Source organism: Amblyomma mixtum, chromosome 10 (assembly GCF_055824585.1).
Source record: "Amblyomma mixtum isolate Tamu chromosome 10, ASM5582458v1, whole genome shotgun sequence".
NCBI classification, from domain to species: domain Eukaryota; kingdom Metazoa; phylum Arthropoda; class Arachnida; order Ixodida; family Ixodidae; genus Amblyomma; species Amblyomma mixtum.
In genome coordinates, this window is record NC_143021.1 from 11,438,637 (window position 1) to 11,456,414 (window position 17,778).

General features: G+C 48.1%; 1 protein-coding gene across 4 annotated transcripts in view; it reads left to right on the forward strand.

The window, feature by feature from the left end:
• Positions 1-17,778, forward strand: part of LOC149325131 (potassium voltage-gated channel subfamily KQT member 1-like) — a 469,319-nt gene that overhangs the window by 389,433 nt on the left and 62,108 nt on the right. For all 4 annotated transcript variants that reach the window (XM_089563197.1, XM_089563198.1, XM_089563199.1 and 1 more), the window contains exons 7-8: positions 9,218-9,402; positions 12,350-12,424. In XM_089563197.1, coding sequence (XP_089419323.1) covers positions 9,218-9,402; positions 12,350-12,424 — 260 coding nt within the window. The remainder of the gene's footprint in view (positions 1-9,217; positions 9,403-12,349; positions 12,425-17,778) is intronic.

Genomic DNA, 17,778 nt, shown 5'->3' on the forward strand with positions numbered 1-17,778 from the left:
CTGCAGTTCATTGACCTCTTTTGATTTGATGAATTTGTGATAGAGTTTGTGCTTCTTATTAATTTTATTTTTCAGGTCAGGTGTGATCCATGGTTTACGGGTGTGATGACTGCGCTTTGTCGTTCTTACAGGAAAGCTTTCTTGGTAAACACTCTTGACGATGTCTAAAAAATGTTCGTACGCTTTGTTCGGGTCAGTCTCGTGAAGCACACTAGTCCAATCGACATTTGTCAACGTGCCTCTGAATTTAAGGAGGTTGTCGCTGTTTATAACTTGAAAACACTGCTTTGAATTCTTGAACTTATTTTTTCTGTGTTTTATACAGAGGAATATGGGCAAGTGGTCACTGAGATCAGAAATAATAATCCCAGCTTTGAGATTGTCAGTTTCAAAATTTGTAATGAACACATCTAGTAATGACGAGCAGGTAGGTGTAATTCGCGTTGGTGAATTAATTACATTGCAAAATCCGTTTACTTTTAACAAAAGGTCTAGATTTTTAGTGTGACTATCTGGCACTAATAAGTTAATATTTATATCACCACCAAACAGCAGCCTTAAACAGTTATCATTAGCATAAGAAAGCAATGATTCAAGAAAACTAAAGAAATTCGAAGTACAACCTTGAGGGGGCCGATAACAAACAACAAAAATCACATTTTCGACACGAGTGGACAAAATTTCATAATCACATGTAGAAATAGTGAACATGGGTAGTAACTCGGGTTGCCATGCCTTCTCAAACAAAACACACACACCGCCACCGCGGCCAAAGACACGGTTTAAAAAGAAAGTCCGGTAGCTGTCTAACCGAGGGACGTCTATTTCACTCGTACACCAGGTTTCAGAAATCATAATGACATCAAAAGAATCATTGCAACATTGAAGTAAAGCTGATAGCTGCGATTCCTTGTTTCTTATTGACCGAGCATTAATATGGAGACATTTTAAGTGCTTTGAAAACGTTGAGCCGATATGGCCTCTAAACTCACCCGGAAGAATGTACGGGGTGGTAGAATGACGTACAGTACCAGCCATGCGATGGGAATACAACCTTAGGTTAGCCGATCGAGTTCAGACGCTTTAGTGATGTGAATGGCTGACATGCCATCAGACTTCCTTAGCAATACCTTGCCATTTGTGTGCCACACATACTTGTGATCGTGTACTTTTGCCCAATCCTTGACAGTTTTCAAGAGTTCCCGATTTCTTCTAGTCAGGTTTTCGAGCACATGCACTCCGTCGCCAGCAGCGATCAGTTTCTTTCGATTCATCCACCACATGTCCCTGACGCCTTGCCTAGCGAACCGGCAGATAACGCCCGGAACTTTATCGCGCCTTGCTGGCAAGCGATGGAGTGCATCTACATCTTGGTTACTAAGCGGTGGCACTTCAAGTTTTTCGGCGATAGCGTTCAGTTTGCCCAAAAGATCTTCGCTGTCCGTTTCCTGAATTCCATGAAATTCTAAGTTTGCTCGCCGATGTCGCCATTCCAGTTCATCGATCTGGCTTTCAAGTGATTCCACACTTTTCTCTTTCGCCTCAAGTCTGTCCACTCTAATCCTGATTTCTTTTATTTCTCGTTCATTCTGTTCAGTGCGCCGAAGCAAGTCAGACATCTGATCAGACATGAACTGCACGGCATCCTCAATGCCATCGACTGTTTCTTTCAATGGCATTAAGATATTAAGTTTTTGATTGATTGCGTTGAGAATGAGCAATATATCCTGTTGTTCTTCTACGCTGTTGATTTCGGCTTTCTCAGTTCGTTGTGGGCGACCTTTCGATCCTCTGCATTGCTGACACCTCCAAGCTTTGCGATATACATCGCCTTTTGATTTCAGAGTAGCCTCAGACACTCCGGCGCATTTACCCATGTGATACACAGTGCTACAAACTGTGCAAAGCACGCCATCATCAGACTCTGACACACTATCTTTACATTCAGGGCACAAAGAAGTTCCAGACATTGCGATAGTTTTGGCAGCAGCAGCAGCAGCAGCAATTAAACAAAATCAGATTTGGTTCATGACAAAAGGCCACCAACCTGCAATAGTACAGACGACGGTTTAGCAGTGTGTTTCCGCGGCCACCGCTGCTGCCAAAGTGCTGCTGTTGATCCCTTGAGGTGATCTTATATCCAGTGCTGGCGACGGCGTTGGCGCCACTGCCGCGGTGGGCGTGTTCCAGAGCAGATGACGGGGCGGCTTTCACAGTGTGAAGGGGGCGTGCGCAGAGACTTCTTCCCACGTGCGGCCGTTGCTTGCGTGCAGCAGGAGCTCTGCAATAGTACAGACGACGATTTAGCAGTGTGTTTCCGCGGCCACCGCTGCTGCCAAAGTGCTGCTGTTGATCCCTTGAGGTGATCTTATATCCAGTGCTGGCGACGGCGTTGGCGCCACTGCCGCGGTGGGCGTGTTCCAGAGCAGATGACGGGGCGGCTTTCACAGTGTGAAGGGGGCGTGCGCAGAGACTTCTTCCCACGTGCGGGCGTTGCTTGCGTGCAGCAGGAGCTCTGCAATAGTACAGACGACGGTTTAGCAGTGTGTTTCCGCGGCCACCGCTGCTGCCAAAGTGCTGCTGTTGATCCCTTGAGGTGATCTTATATCCAGTGCTGGCGACGGCGTTGGCGCCACTGCCGCGGTGGGCGTGTTCCAGAGCAGATGACGGGGCGGCTTTCACAGTGTGAAGGGGGCGTGCGCAGAGACTTCTTCCCACGTGCGGCCGTTGCTTGCGTGCAGCAGGAGCTCTGCAATAGTACAGACGACGGTTTAGCAGTGTGTTTCCGCGGCCACCGCTGCTGCCAAAGTGCGCAGAGACTTCTTCCCACGTGCGGCCGTTGCTTGCGTGCAGCAGGAGCTCTGCAATAGTACAGACGACGGTTTAGCAGTGTGTTTCCGCGGCCACCGCTGCTGCCAAAGTATATTGTGGCGCTCCTCACGAATTTGCTTTGAGCCGAGGAAATCTGGGCAAATGCTTCTAGTTCGTACGGCTGCCACCCCGAGTTACTTGGCGATGAACACCTTGAATCACCGTCGGAATTTCCAATGTTCGGGACATTCCACTGATCTGTGGCCATCGGAAGGAGGGCACAATGGGGGAGAACGCTGTATTTTGTTACTTAGCACCCCTAAATTGGAGCTGTCATATGAATTCGACACTTGTGTACCATAACTCGACAAATGTCCATGGCAATTTACTTACTGCATGCTTAGGATAGGATAGGATAAGTTTATTTGGCTCTAGCACAAGTGTTTTTTTATGCGGTCAGATGAGTCCATCCGCAACGGTCGGTTGCCCCTATTCCAGGTTTCCGCTGGATGCTGCCGTCAGCTGAGCTCGCCGTATCAAACCGATCTCGCCATCGCGGCAGTCGCTGGAGAGCAGACCCTCCCATTGCTCCACACTTGGGTTTTGTATAACTGGGAAGATGTCGACTTTTTGACATGCCCATGTGATGTGATACCGTGTAGGTGTTTCATGGCACCACGGACAAGTGTGTGCGTAAAGTGTGGGGTGAATTTTACTTAGTGTGTTGAGATTTGTATATGACCCCGTTTTAAGTTGTCTCCCTGTGACAGCGTCTTCTTTGTTTAAGGATTTGTGCGGTGGTGGGTACCGCATCCTGCTGCTTTTGTAGTTGTTGAGTATGGCCGAGTATTCCTGAGGTACTGGCAGGGATTCCTCAAGGTCGTTGACGTTGGATGCTCGGTAGTTAGTATATCCTCGAGCTATCCTGTCCGCCTCTTGGTTTCCTGCCACCCCCGTGTGCTCCGGTACCCAGATGATCTTATGTTTGATCGCCTTGTGTGGTTTTACATGTGTTTGTTCCGTCTTGCAGTCTACAGAGCGGAGTATGCGGAGCGCTCTGTGACCGACTCTGCCGCAAAGATAGTTGCGGCAGGCTGCTTGTGAATCAGTAAGAATTGTCAGTGACCGCCCAGTCCGATAGCCCTCCGCTGCCGCTAGAGCGACGGCCGCTTCTTCAGCTTCAGCTATCGAGCAGTCTTGCAGTGAGGCGCTGGTAATCTCGTGTAATTCCGAGTTGACTACAGTTGCCACTGCGTTGTTGGTGCCTTGTCCCCTTGTCATGGCATATGTGGCAGCGATCACATACACTGTTGTATCCTGGGATGCGTGTGTTTTCTGTAAGCGGTCGGCCCTTGCCTCTCTTCGGTCTTTGTGGAGGTTAGGTTCATGTTTCTTGGTATTGGTGCCACCCTGAGCGTGCTGCGGTACTCATCGAGGATCGTTTCAGTTCTCAATATTTCTCGAATTGGTTCGGTGTAGCCCAGTTTCTTTAAAAGAACTCCACAAGATTGGAACACTGCAAGAAGAGAAAAATAATTGTGAAGTGAGATTTGGTGAACGAAAATGCGGTTGAAAAGGTGCGAAATTCTGCGCGCCAGATTTTTCAAAGCAGTGCACCTCCATCAACCTTATATCCTAGATTAACGCGTGCATGGTGCTATTACACATGGTTACTGGTCTCATCTTATGCAAAATTTGAGAATTTTTGCTCCCAGAGAAATACTTCAGCAGTAGGCTACACCATGTTGGGCGACACGCGATGTTATGATATTCTGGAGGGTCCAAAGTACAAGTAATTGTTTTATTGCATGCTCTAAAGCTCTACCCTTCTTTTGCCGCTCTCTAGGACAGCATAAACGTACAAAAGAAAAACAATGAGTATCGAGTGGCGCGCAGAAGACACAAAAATTGCCGACGATTTTCCTAATGCGAAATTTGAGCGGAGCCCATCTCCTGTTTCTGCTTTTGGTTAGATTGAGGCAAATAATTCGAAGAAGACATGTGTGTACAATTACAGACAACATGTTATTTTCCCACATATTCCTTCCTCAAGAAAGACTCCGTTACAGTTCTTGATTGTTATGAAGGAAGCTGTGTGGTCGGAGGAATAGGTGGATATATGCTAGGCTTGCTGCACCAATGCCTGGTTCTCAAAGAGGTCTGCGCAAGTATTTAGCGAGGTTGTCACAGCCGTGGGAGGCGTTACGAGCGAAAGGAACGGCATGTTCTCACGAATAAGTGCTAAGAAATTCTCGCTTGTTTTTATATCTACATTAAAGTCCCCACCCACCGTTCCACCCTGGCAGGGCAGCGTTTCTGGCACAGTGTTGTCAGTGCCAAAGCATGCAGCGCACATCTTTCACTACTGCCACGTAGCTTAAAGCACGATTGAGGTGTCCAGTGTTCCAAGAGAGCAGTTATGCGCCTTACCTCTGGTTCTGGTGTCCACCGAGATGTGTGAGACAGATACTGCGCATTTCCTTTCCTAAAAAAAATACCAAAGACACTTAGGAAATTCTGAAGTGTGCTTGGCGAAAGCCTTGTGGTCAACGCGCTGCCGCTTCTCCGAACCGCTTGGCTCAGAATCACTGGGCCGCTTCGGGGCCATGTGCCTCACTCACTCGACAGCAACGAGACGTCTGGCGAAGGGGCGGTGGTGTAGCTGCCACCGCCGACGCGCGCGCGCTCGTTCTACCGCTACTGTGTGACGTCACGGTTGCTGTGCACAGCTGGGCCCCCACTGGCGCGCCGGTTGCAAAGGTGAGGAGGAGGTTGCGCTTCTACTTTCTCCTTTCCAAGCTCCCGTTCCATTGCTTTCGCATCTTAAAGGGTGTCCACTGCTGGTTACAACGGACAACGGCGACGCCGCGATACGCAGAAACGGGCGCCTGAGAGCTGCGCTCTAAAACATCGTGTAGCTAGGCTACACGCAGAGCGCGTCGGTTGAACTGCGTAGGCTTACATGCATACAGCGCGACAACGAATAGGGACAACAGGGAAACACCACAAAGCACTGACGTCGAATGAGTGTATTGCGCCGCCCGTGCGCGCGCGCGCGCGCACACACACACACACACACACAGAACACACACACACACACACACACACACACACACACACACACACACACACACACACACACACACACACACACACACACACACACACACACACACACACGCACACGTACACACACACACACACGCACACACGGTCCGGCAGTCGTCAGAGGATCACTGTGACGAAGGCACATTAAATTTGTCTTTACTTCATGTGTCAACTAAGTTCCGTCTATATTCCACTGGCTCCATCCAATCTTCACCCCCTGCTTATATATATAAGTGTGTGTGTGTGGGTTTGTGCACGTATGTGTGTTCAGCGCGCATGCAATACAAATACGAACGATTTGTCACGTTATCTCTGACAGTGTTAGTTGAAATCAGCGCTTTTTGGTCGCCCTCTTGCCCGTATAGGTTGTCGCTCGACGTAAATTTAAGCCTGGACTATCACCCAATCCACAAATTCGTTCTGCGTAGATTGTAGTGGGCCACGGAGCAAAGTAGTGTCGGGTTCGGTTTTAGTAAAGTGTCTGTCACTCGAATAGGCCCAGGAGGATTGTCTACAAGTCCATGGAGCCACCTTCGGGTACATTAATTGCAAGAATACGTAAGTACGATCATATTATGTTACATTTGGTGTGAGGTGCTGGGGTCCCTTCATCGCCAACCTAGTCACGGAGCTTCGGCGTACTGGGCATGCCGTGGACGTCGGCCGTGAGTACCTGGTCAGCGCCGCACGGCCATGCCCCAGCCCGCCCGACCTGAACCGACCTCGCCGCTCACCCCAGCCCCGTCCCCCGCCAGGACCACACGACACGACGACCCAAGACCCGACGGACCCAAGACCCCACCGACCCAAGACCCCACCGACCCAAGACCGAAACGTGAAGACACCGCCCCCCTGCCCCCGCCGTTCGGTGCGTCCAGAGACCTCGGCCGTCAGCTCCTGGCACCATACGGCGCGGATGCTTCGTGGACCGGGACTCATTCTCTCATCTTTCTCATCGTGGCGGCCAGCACTGCACCATCTTCTACATATTGTTCGATCCTTCACTCAAGACCATCGCCATTTCGCCGTCTGTTCGTCACCGATCGGGACGATCGCTCGGAGGCCCCGGGTAGTGTGACGAAGACGAAGCTGGCAGTGGCGCGGGACGGAGCGCCCGCGCTATGCCAGCGGCCATTATATCACCTCATAGCCATCGTTGACCACGCCTCATTCTTCGGCTGGCCGCCGCGTTACATTATGTGTGTCTCATTTTGCCCCTTGGAGTGGGGCAAAATGTGACATGTAGAAGTTTTAAATTTCATAGGTCTTTAGTTTGTAATGATGGCGGATGAGATTAAGAAGTTTGTGGGGATACGGTGGCAATCCGAAGTACTATGAGCGGTAAATAGAAGGTGAGAAAAGCATCGGAATCGAGTATTTATACAAATGTTTTCGCGCCACTGATAATAAGAGAATCTGTTGACAAGCGGCTTTCCAGAAAACGCACAGCAAGCAATACTCCTTGCATAAACACCCGTACACAAGGACGCTCAGAGAAGTTTTAGGACACTATTCATGGGGCCTAAACTAAATTTGTCTTCAAAAACCCTTGAGGTATCGGGTGGGAAGTGTCGCGAAGAGGCATAAAGCGGGCAACAATCTGCCGCTGATAAAGATGGACTGAACTTTGCCACCCGCGCTGACTGATTGAAAAGGTAATCACGTCGCTAGCGATGAATACAAACCCTGGCACAGTGAATAATATGGAAAGCATAATACATTTTTTATTCTAGAAACAAGTAAATGCCCGGGGTACATGCGACGTTCTTTTCTAAGAAGTTCGTGGGGCCACAAACGTCGTGGCGGCGCGACGCACGGCCGGAGATACTCGAAGCGAGTAAGCGGCGGCGTGCCTCTGCGTATCCCTCGACGCGAAAGCAAATGTGATCAACAAGTGGCAAACACCACTGAGCGAGGAGATCTTTGAGGGCAGCGATGTGACTTTTCTGTTATAATCAATAAATTGTTCATTTGGACACCATGTGCTGATTTCAGTAGGCATGCATAGCAATCTATAAGGATTTGCATGCTCGAATGCATGCCGTCGCGTACCTTTGGATACCCGCTCAGCCGCGGATATTACCGGCTACGGGTTTTTTTTTTTCAGCACTTTCGCTTCACAGAGGAAACGCAGGCATTTCAGTCCAAGGTTCGGTCCTTTTCTACAAAAAAAAAAGCGACATTTCAAGTCTGATGAAGCGTTTATTTTCCTGATAACACTTCCGAGCCAAAATCCCTGCTTAGCTCGTCGACCATGGCAGCCATCGCGGCGGACAGACAATTAGGAAGAGCGGGCTTTCTGCGCTGCTATTGGCTCGCTTCAGCCACCGCTTCAGGTTTCACCGGACGCCGCACGTCAATACCTGGCGGGCCCAGATCGGTGGCGGCAGGCGTTTTTCTCGACGCCGGACGTCGAGTGCGCGCCGTCGGGCGAAAATCGCCGACATGCCACCGTAAAAACGCTCCATGTATTCCGGCCTTACGGCGGTAGCTTTCGCGAATATTTATAGGCCGTGTGACACAAATGCATGAACATTGCGCTGTACAGCCAATGCGCGATCGTTCCAGTATCTTTCACTCTTTCTGTACGTGATTAATGGTACGCCAAGGTACACATGTACAGGTATATTTGGGCGGTGCAGATGTTCACGCCACGCTAGCCTATTTAAGCGGTGGGGATCCCCACAAGCCAGACCACAGACTGCAACTCTTGGAACGGTTAATATGGGCTTCCGAAACTGTGCAAAACCGCTCAGTTGAGCGAGGAACGTTATCGCAGAAAAACTCCAAATCATGTGCATAAGCTAATACTTTCAGCTCACCATCTGGGATATGGAAACCTCGAATGGCACTTCTCTGCAGAATGCTCGTATAAAGCGGCTCTGCTTGACAGCTTGACACCCGTCCTTGACAGACGAAAAGAGTGACACGGGTTGTTAAAGAGAACCATTTGCAATCAAGCGGGTAGAACAATGAATCCTTTGTAGACAACTGAACCAGCATTAATGTGTTCTGGCTTTTTCTGAAAGGCCGCAAAACTTAGTTACTTACTAGCAAACAATGGTGAACCTAGTGTATGCGTTCCCTTACGACTGTATGCTAATGAGTACCTGTGTCATTAGAAAGGAAGGGATCTTTAACGAACCTCAGAACAGCGCTCACCATGAGACAGTGCTTTCGCATTCAAAGCACGTAAGCAGTCTTAAGTGCCCCCCGTAATTGCTTTAGCCCTTTGGATGAGCACAAGAACTGTGGATGAGGCTTCTAACTGACGTCGCTGTTTGTTCTTGTTCTGCAGGGCATCCTGGGGTCTGGATTTGCGCTCAAAGTACAACAGCAGCAGCGACAAAAGCACATGATCCGACGGCGTGTGCCAGCTGCTACTCTAATCCAGTGCCTGTGGAGGTGCTATGCCGCCGATGAAAATTCCATGTCCGTGGCAACGTGGAAGATTCATCAGGTCCCTCTGCCCAGTCCACCCACGTAAGCGGCGCGGCGCTTGAAACGCACAGTGGCGAGCCAGACACTGTCCCCCGTCCCGTGTGGCCGCATCATTTTCGTTCGTATTGAACACGTGTTCTGAGTGGCCGATGAGCCGGGAACTTTCTGCAACAGGCGCAAGCATTTTCTGTGCTCTGGCATTAGCCTGGTCCACGTGTGCGTGTGTGCACTGTCCGGAAATGAGTTGCATGCTAAGAACGAAAGGAGGACCGTTCGTGCAAGTGGAAACTTAAGCGAGAAGAATGAAGGGAGCCTCAGTCGGTGGCTGCGATGGGGCTAGTGTTTGATGAACTTCAGTTGCATTGACGTGGACAGCTAGGAGGAGGAGTTACTGTTGGGAGAGTTCGTTTGCATTCATCCTTGAAAACTGTGCTTGGACGCGTGAAATGACGTAGGCAAGTGCACGCTTATCTCTTCGTTTGAACCTCTTCCGTGTCTCTGCGGACCTATTAAAAATGAAATGTTAAACTATGCGGCAAATTACTAAGTTTTGCGCTCGACAATGTGTTGACCTGACTGGACTGAGGCTTCGCTCCTTCCTCTTATTGCACTTTAGGCTTGGAAACAGGTTGGGCATATTTAACGACTTGCAAGAAAGCACAGTCTCACCATTGCATGGGCATAAATTCGAGGAAAATGGGAACATAGGGTAGGGGCGCCATCCAAGGGTGCACTGCAAAAGAAGCTCAGTGGAGGCCAGTGACAAAGTACAATCATAATGCGAGCACAAGAATGCTGGTTAGAGATTTCTGGATTCGTTCACCGGGCGGCATGACTTGCAACTTGTTATGTCCGCAAAAAGGCCCGTTTGATAGAACGTAGGGCTCCAATGGGCCAGATATGCACGTCTTTCTTCATACCCAACACAGACTGGCCTTTGAACCGCAGTTTAAGTATTAAAGACACATAGTGCTGCGCGAGCTATTACCTGTGGTTCACTCAGCTGGAAAGAGAAACGACTGCACTGCAAAGAATATTGCGTTGCAGGACATCGTACGCGTCCAGTGAAGGACAAGAGAAGTTTCCCGAGGGTTCTACTATAAATTGCGCCCGCTAGGCGGCAGCGTTCTTGCGAGCTTCGCCGACTTCGCGCACAGAAAAATGAAGTGTACTTTTAGCAGCGCTATTTTGCTTTCATCTGTAGGCAACAATTTTAAGCTGCCGAAGTGGATGTGTAAGCCAAACGTCAGGCCTGCCACTCCAGGTTTCTGAACCTTTAGTTATTGTATCTTCTGCGCAGACGGACTGATAAATTGTACAAGACGTATATATATTCTCGTATAACCGCATTAGATCATAATATTTGCATTTATTTAATTTATATTGCTATAAACGGTGGTGTCGTTCCGTGAGAAGTTATAACGACCTGCCAAAATCAACCCTATACTTCCGGATCATTCAATTCAAGAAGAGTGGGTTGGAATAAGTGCAAGATTTTTGTTTGCTCTCTAAGCTCTTCTAGCAGTTGCGTTGTCAGAGAAAGCGGGGAAGCGGAGGCGGATGAGTATATAACTTCTGTTTTGGGCAAAGGGTTCGAATAAAAGGAAGGGTAATTTTTTTCTCCTGAAGTATTGTGCCTTGAATAGGCGGACTGCTTGCAATCTGGAGTCTTGCGGGGGAAAATCATCGCAGTACGAATACAAAGCCAAGGAAGGAGAAGCTTCTCACACTTTAGATGTCAGTCAGACGAAATTTATATTTGAAAGCGTTTTTCTGTCCTTTACGACAGCTAAAGCAATTTGATACTGCTTTGTTATCTTCGTCAGTACTTGTAGTAAACTTCCCTCTATATCTGCTAGGCAAAGCACAGTAAGGACGGCAGATAAGGGACACTAAACTACGGCACATGCGCTCTTTAAATATTTCGATAATTGAGCGGACAACCAACTCTTGCTGAGGTGTACACAAGACTCGAAAAACATCATGTTGGCGCTCATTGCTTACCAAAAAGGTCAAGTAAAGTATATGATTTCTCGACGACTCCAATGAGAGCACTCACACCTTTGGTTAGTGTACCTGCATGTTTCTTGTTTTTCACTCGCACACTGAGGCAATTTTATTGCACAGTTCACACCCACGCCAAATGCAAAAGATGCCATCCGAAATGTAACTACCGAACTTAAAAACGCGTCTCTGTATTAAACGAAACGGCAACTTGATATCCTTTCATGGATCATAGCCGCAGTACAGTTTATTGAGTGCCAATGTTTCTCGTTCACTAAGTGCGTCCCGTCAGTTTTCCGCGAGAGAGTTTTGAAACCGTTTCGTTGTTTTCTCACTGTTACGCTTGAAATGGAGCGTAAAATTTGGAATGATTTGGAGTCTGAAGTTGAAGTTTATTTCCTTTCTTACAAAGGAGGAGCCGGGACTAAAAGCTGTGGAAACAGCTTGACAAAAGGTCCGGCTGCGTTAAATAACTGACAGCACAGGAGGAATACCACGCTTACATAGTATTGCATGATGTTACAAAATAAGGACAAGAATGGTTGTACAGCATTTCATAAATTTATATACTATGATACCTGTGAAAAGGTAATATACAAACAAAGCGAATTACATTTGTTACTCCTGAAAATGTAAATAATTGAGAAATTTATAGCCTACATGTCCACATAGACTGGTGCCTACAGGTGCACATATACATATATATTATCTGTGAAGTGAGCAAAAGAAATTGACGTTATGTAACACGTTCTATATCAATATGTTGCAAAGATTCCGTGGTCGCCTAGGATTACTCTGCTCAGTTCACGGCATAAATAGCCGTCACAAAGTCGTGTAGGTTCACTTGCCTGATGGCATAAGCTGTTAAGGAGTGCTAGGTTTGGACCTTTTGCGTTTGGCTCACAGCACTTGTCTTGTGGCGCCTGACGGTGTTCCGCACAGTGGCACAGTGCGGTGGTCTTGTCTTGTTGCACCCCGTCTCCAGCTATGCCTCAGGGTCGTTCACAAGCACAAAGCGCAGAGACAGACTGGACCTGCCTGCCCCCGGTGCTGGAATCCTGTGAGTACACGGCACGCTCGGTTTGTCACACTCCCCACGCATGCCACCATCACCATAATAATCGTCATCGCCAACAGCTAACTGCGTCTACATATACTGCAGGACCGAAGCCTCGCCCTCATACCTCCCATTAACCCTGTCGAGCGCCAGATGAGGCCTTCTTATCCCTGCGAGATTCTCAGTCTCCTCCGCCCAGACTCTCTCTGTAGTTGCGTGTACATGAATGCAACACAAGTCGACTCCAGTCCACCTTTCGAGGGAGAGGGCAAAAACGTAGAGGAGGAGAGTAAATGACGAGTCGTGCCTTATCAAAACGTGCCCTTTCTCTTTAAAAATGGACTTATGACGCATTCAATCGCATTCATGTAAACGCGGCAAGCCTGCTACGGTTGCCTTCCTTGCAGCCCACCACGCTGCCCTAAAGGGCCATATGTTATTTTCCCGTCGTGTTATATGCCCTGCCCATGCCCATTTTCTGCAAAGCGCACGTGTGCGCGCAAAAGTGATACGTGTTTGTTTCTAATGGTATGAACGCACGGTATGAACGGTATGAACACTGTTTCCAATGGGAATGCCTGCCCGACTTTCGGCTCTTCAGCATGGTACATTGTGCAAAGCAACACACTGTCCTCTTTCTCTGAAATGGTTTTACGATGTGCGGTGGTATTCAGAAGGATGAAGGGGATCAAAGGGCTAGCATAATCTTGCGAGCTAACAAATTTTATATTTTATGATTCCTCCCTTAACATATGGCGTTGGAAAGGTATGCCCATGACAGAAGTGTTGAGTAGTGGGCCGGTTTTAATGTGTGCACTGAAGCCCGTACAAATGCGCCCCTTGAAGCTGGTTGAAAAGCAGCCACATATTTGCTTGCGTCTAATCATTTCACATTTCAGGGCATAGAAGACAACACAATGCTGCCTTCTTAAGCACGTGCGGCTCTTTTAAGTCTGCATGTGTGTTGAATTCTGCTCGAGCTGTGTTCGTGCAATGCTCAGAAACTATGCTTGACAGGGCCTGTGGTGTCCAGCGGCCGACACTGTGGCGGCTAAGGAAAGATCATTTACTTAGCCCTGTCAGGTTTCCACTCATCTCCATTCCAGTTCCGCACTGAGTTCACCACCCACAGAGTAGTTTCCCGGCCGTGCACTCGTGAACGACTGGAGGGTAGTTTGAATGAAGTACGCCGCTGCATCCATGGGGAAACGCATACTGCCTGCTATTTGATGTCCGCTTGGAGCATACACTATGTCCACATGAATTCTACACGCGTCGCTGTTTGATGGTGGAGACTTCGGTCAGCAATATCAACTGCGGAAGCTAGTCCAATTCTCTGCCGTGCATCTCAGACATCTCTATGTTGTGACCCTTTCTTTCGGGAAAACATGGGGCTATAGCATGCGGCAGGTCCCAGTTCATTCAGTACACTTTGACCGTCTTGCAGCATCACAGATTGTGTACTGTGGCAATGTGTTTATTGCCATTTTATTTATTATTTATATATCAATACTGCTGTCTCTCAGGAGAGACATAGCAGGAGTGGGTAAATACATGAGTAAAAACAAATAACATGGGTAGCATAGAAATAGATAACACAGAAGTATTAAAAACAGATCAACGGGTCAAATTGTCAGGCAACTGAACAAACTCTTCAATTGGCAATGAACGAAGTGAGCCGTCCAATCCATTCCAAATTTCAACGGTTAGAGGGAAAAAAGAAAATTTAAAACAATCTATATGTGGTTTGAAGGGAACAATATTTGATGGGTGGTTCCGTCGGGTTGCACGTGCGCTTGATGACACAAATGTGAAGGGTGCCTGAATGCCAGATGATGTGTGAACGATCTTGTGCAGCATAATAATGCGTTCACGTGTGCGCCTATGTTCTAAAGTTTGTAAAGATAAACTGTGCATATGGGAAGAAGGTGAAAACTTGCGATCATACCGGCTGAAGATGAATCTTATTGCTTTTTTTTAAACTGATTCTAAACGGCACTCATTTAGAGACTAACGTTATTGATCCTTGTAAACTGGCATAGCACCATTACTGCAATGTTAGCTTGTAAAGCAAAGTTCACTCGGAATCGCCCAGTTGACGCAAAGCATGCGGAGTAGGGAAGTGCCAGATAGAGGGTTTGCGTGGAGAGGGGCGTGCGAGCAGAAGGACATGCGCTACCCTCACCGTCATCGTCGGGCAGGGCGTGCGACCGCAACAAGATGGCGCTAAGTGACCACCGGAAAAAAATCCTGCAATTGATCAAGCCATCCATCGCCTGTTTCGATCACGCTTCGCTAGGTGTCCTCGGTGGCGAGTTCAACGTCAACATCACGAATCGCAAGCAGCTCATTGTCGGCGTCACATCAGAGGACGTCACTCTCGAGACCAATTCAAGGCAGTCGACATTACGAAGCACCTTGCATCGGCCGGGTGGTGCACGCGGACTGCGGTGTAAAAGTGGTTAGGCCTATAGAGAGGCGTCATGAAGATGCTCTGACGCTGGCGTCAGGACTCAGCAGTGCCTTTTGCTGTGTAGGTAGAAGCCGGGATCCGGGATTGTCCGCATTAGGGGCGCAACGCTTGCGTGTTTTGCAACATAATTCGCGATAGTCTGGCAATTTTTTTTGTGTTTGGTTGAGCCTCGAGGCAGATTAAAGGACACAGCCTAATTTTCCACAAGTTTATTGGGCTCAAAGAGGGGCGAAAGCGATCGGCAGCGGGCGTCTAGCGGGACAAGTCTGACGCAGAAAAATCTTAGCAGTTCGTTTGCGTCTCTTAATCCGCATAGTTGCTTTTCGGTTGCGTGGCAAACCATGCAAGAATCAATGCCTACTAGTTCGTGTCATACTCTGAACATGAGAAATTTAGACGCGATATTCCGTGGGCGTAGGATCCTAAATTCAAAGTCGGAGAGCTGTTTTCAGATGCCTGTCACTGGAACTATGTGTTGAACATGTGTTTGCGTAATAAAGACGAAACAGTCCTTTGCAGTCGCCTTCAGTGTTCACGGCAAACCGATAAGCACCACTTTCGAAGGAACACCACGCACGGGTATTAGTACGACCGTAGTTTCTTCCTTTTTTCACTTCCGTGAGCTTCAACGGGTATTTAATTTTAACACTGGTCCCACAAAGAGATTGAGCGTTGGTAGAGTCTCGGAAACGTCGCGTCGAGGGTTATTTCCAAGATTATCGGAATCTTCGAATTGCAGGTCGATGAGAGCCTAGTGAACGCATCGAATACCACTCCAAAAGTCTTTCTGATCAAGAAAATTGACAAGCACATGAATGGAGAATTTAAAATCAGAATCATAATGTGGAAGTACGCGTATTTTGCTCAACAAAGTTAACAGAGTTATTTTCTTTCGAAGCTGGAGGAACACGCCCATGTGTACAGTACGGCCCACTGTTAAAGGTAACATGCGATCGCGTGGCCTCCGCGCTTCACGAAGCCCTGCTGCCTAGATGCGGCGAGAATATGCGGCATGAGGCGCATGCGTGGAAAGACCAACCGCTGTGCTTACTGCGCATTCGTCTTGTGCCGACAATTCCCACAAGTTCTCGGCGGCAGCGCGCCGCGAAGCGCGGACGCCTCGCGATCGCATGTTCCCTTTAACAGTGGGCCGTACTGTACGCGCGTGCAGCTTTTCCGAAGCCAGGACAGCAAACAGAAGGCGCGCAATCTTGCGTACCTGTATACATTACCAATGGAGCGACTCTTCGACTCCTGTTACAAGTCGGTTTCATCAAGCACAATAAGCAGCTAAGTTTGCTGGGCACTGGCTAAATTTCCGAAGAACTGATAAATCGCATTTACCTTTTTCAGAGTACTGGTGTTACCTAAGCGCACAGTCATTTTCCATGTTCTCTGGAGAGATGTAGCTCACGGAAAACAAGAAACGCATCACAAGGCTCGTCATGTGAAAAAGCTACGCCGGTTAGTCCGTGGCGTCGTCCTCCTTCTTGCGGCAGGGCCCGGAAAATGAAAAACTGTAGACGATTTTCTTCTTTCTACACATTGCGCTCTCTGGGTTTCATTTATTTAGTCAAAGTAGTCGCCCGCGGTAGCCACTCTGTTGATTGCTGTCAAATAGGAGCTGAGAAGAAAGCCGATGCAGCTCTCTGATTGGCGATTTGGCCAGGCAAAAAAGTTCAAAAACTCCATAATTACCTCCAGGCATTTCTTAACCACAAGCGACGCGCACGCTTGGGTGTATTCGCACACGCGGGTTGGTTTCGAAGGCAGCATCACTCGGTGCAGTGTAGGCATGCCGAGTTTTTGCCTACGCCGCGCGTCGTAGCTGAGCGCAGCGCAGAGCTCATTTACAACCAAGAAGCTTGTTTATACCTACGCATTTTTCGGACCGGAAAGCAGTGATAATCATGAAGGAAGAAAGCGAACATGCACAGAGCCAATAAACGCAGTGAATGAGCGGAATAATACGGATTCTTGCCTTTTCATATGTTGCACAGACGGCCGTGCACATTTATTTCATGTTGCGGCGACGGCGTTGCGACAGGAGAAACCACGACCGCAGCGTCCTCTAGCCAGAGCCGCTCTGATTGGCGCGTAACTGCCGCCTCTTCGTCGTCGTTACACGAGCGCGCCTGGTGGTGCTAAAAATGCTTAACCAGAAACACATGTATAAAAAAATACAATGTACCATATTTTAGAGGACCAAATGCAGCTGGTTCACAGGGCGCGGTAAAACAACTAAGACTGCAGAAGCCCTAGACAAGAGCCCCTCCCATTTTGGGGCGCAAATCTCTGATTTGTATAAGAAGTAAATCACCACCACTAACTTGTTTTAGGTGTGGTTATTGACATCTCTAGCTTCCTATGCATCCGCTTAAAGTGTGATTACGAACGTTAGGGCTGACTTTCGCATCATCTTTAGGATTACCATCACTGTACGCATTATTTTATAACATCTGCGTTTTTTTACTGTGTGTTATCAAGAAGGAAATTAGTACAGTTTTTTGGTACTCTCAAATAAAATGAAACAAACGTTGGCTAATAATGTTTTAGATATTAGGTTGTGGTCTGAAAGCTTCCTTTATGAATTTTAGTGGTGAGGAAGAACACTGAAACTGCATGCGGTACCCGCGAGTAATGTTGCACAGTAGTCAGTTATCAACTTTTTTTGAAATGGTGAGGTTAAGAATCCAGTTCCTAACGCACACGTTTTTGTGCTGTATAAAAGTAGCTCGTACAACAATTTGCTTCCGTTTCGGCGTCAACTTTGCCCGAGTTTCGGAGCGATCCTCGACTGAAGTTTCCAAGGAAGGTAGTTAAAGCACTTCGTACTTTTAATTTATGCGCGGCGTGTTCTTCATTCGGTGCACTGAATTCGATG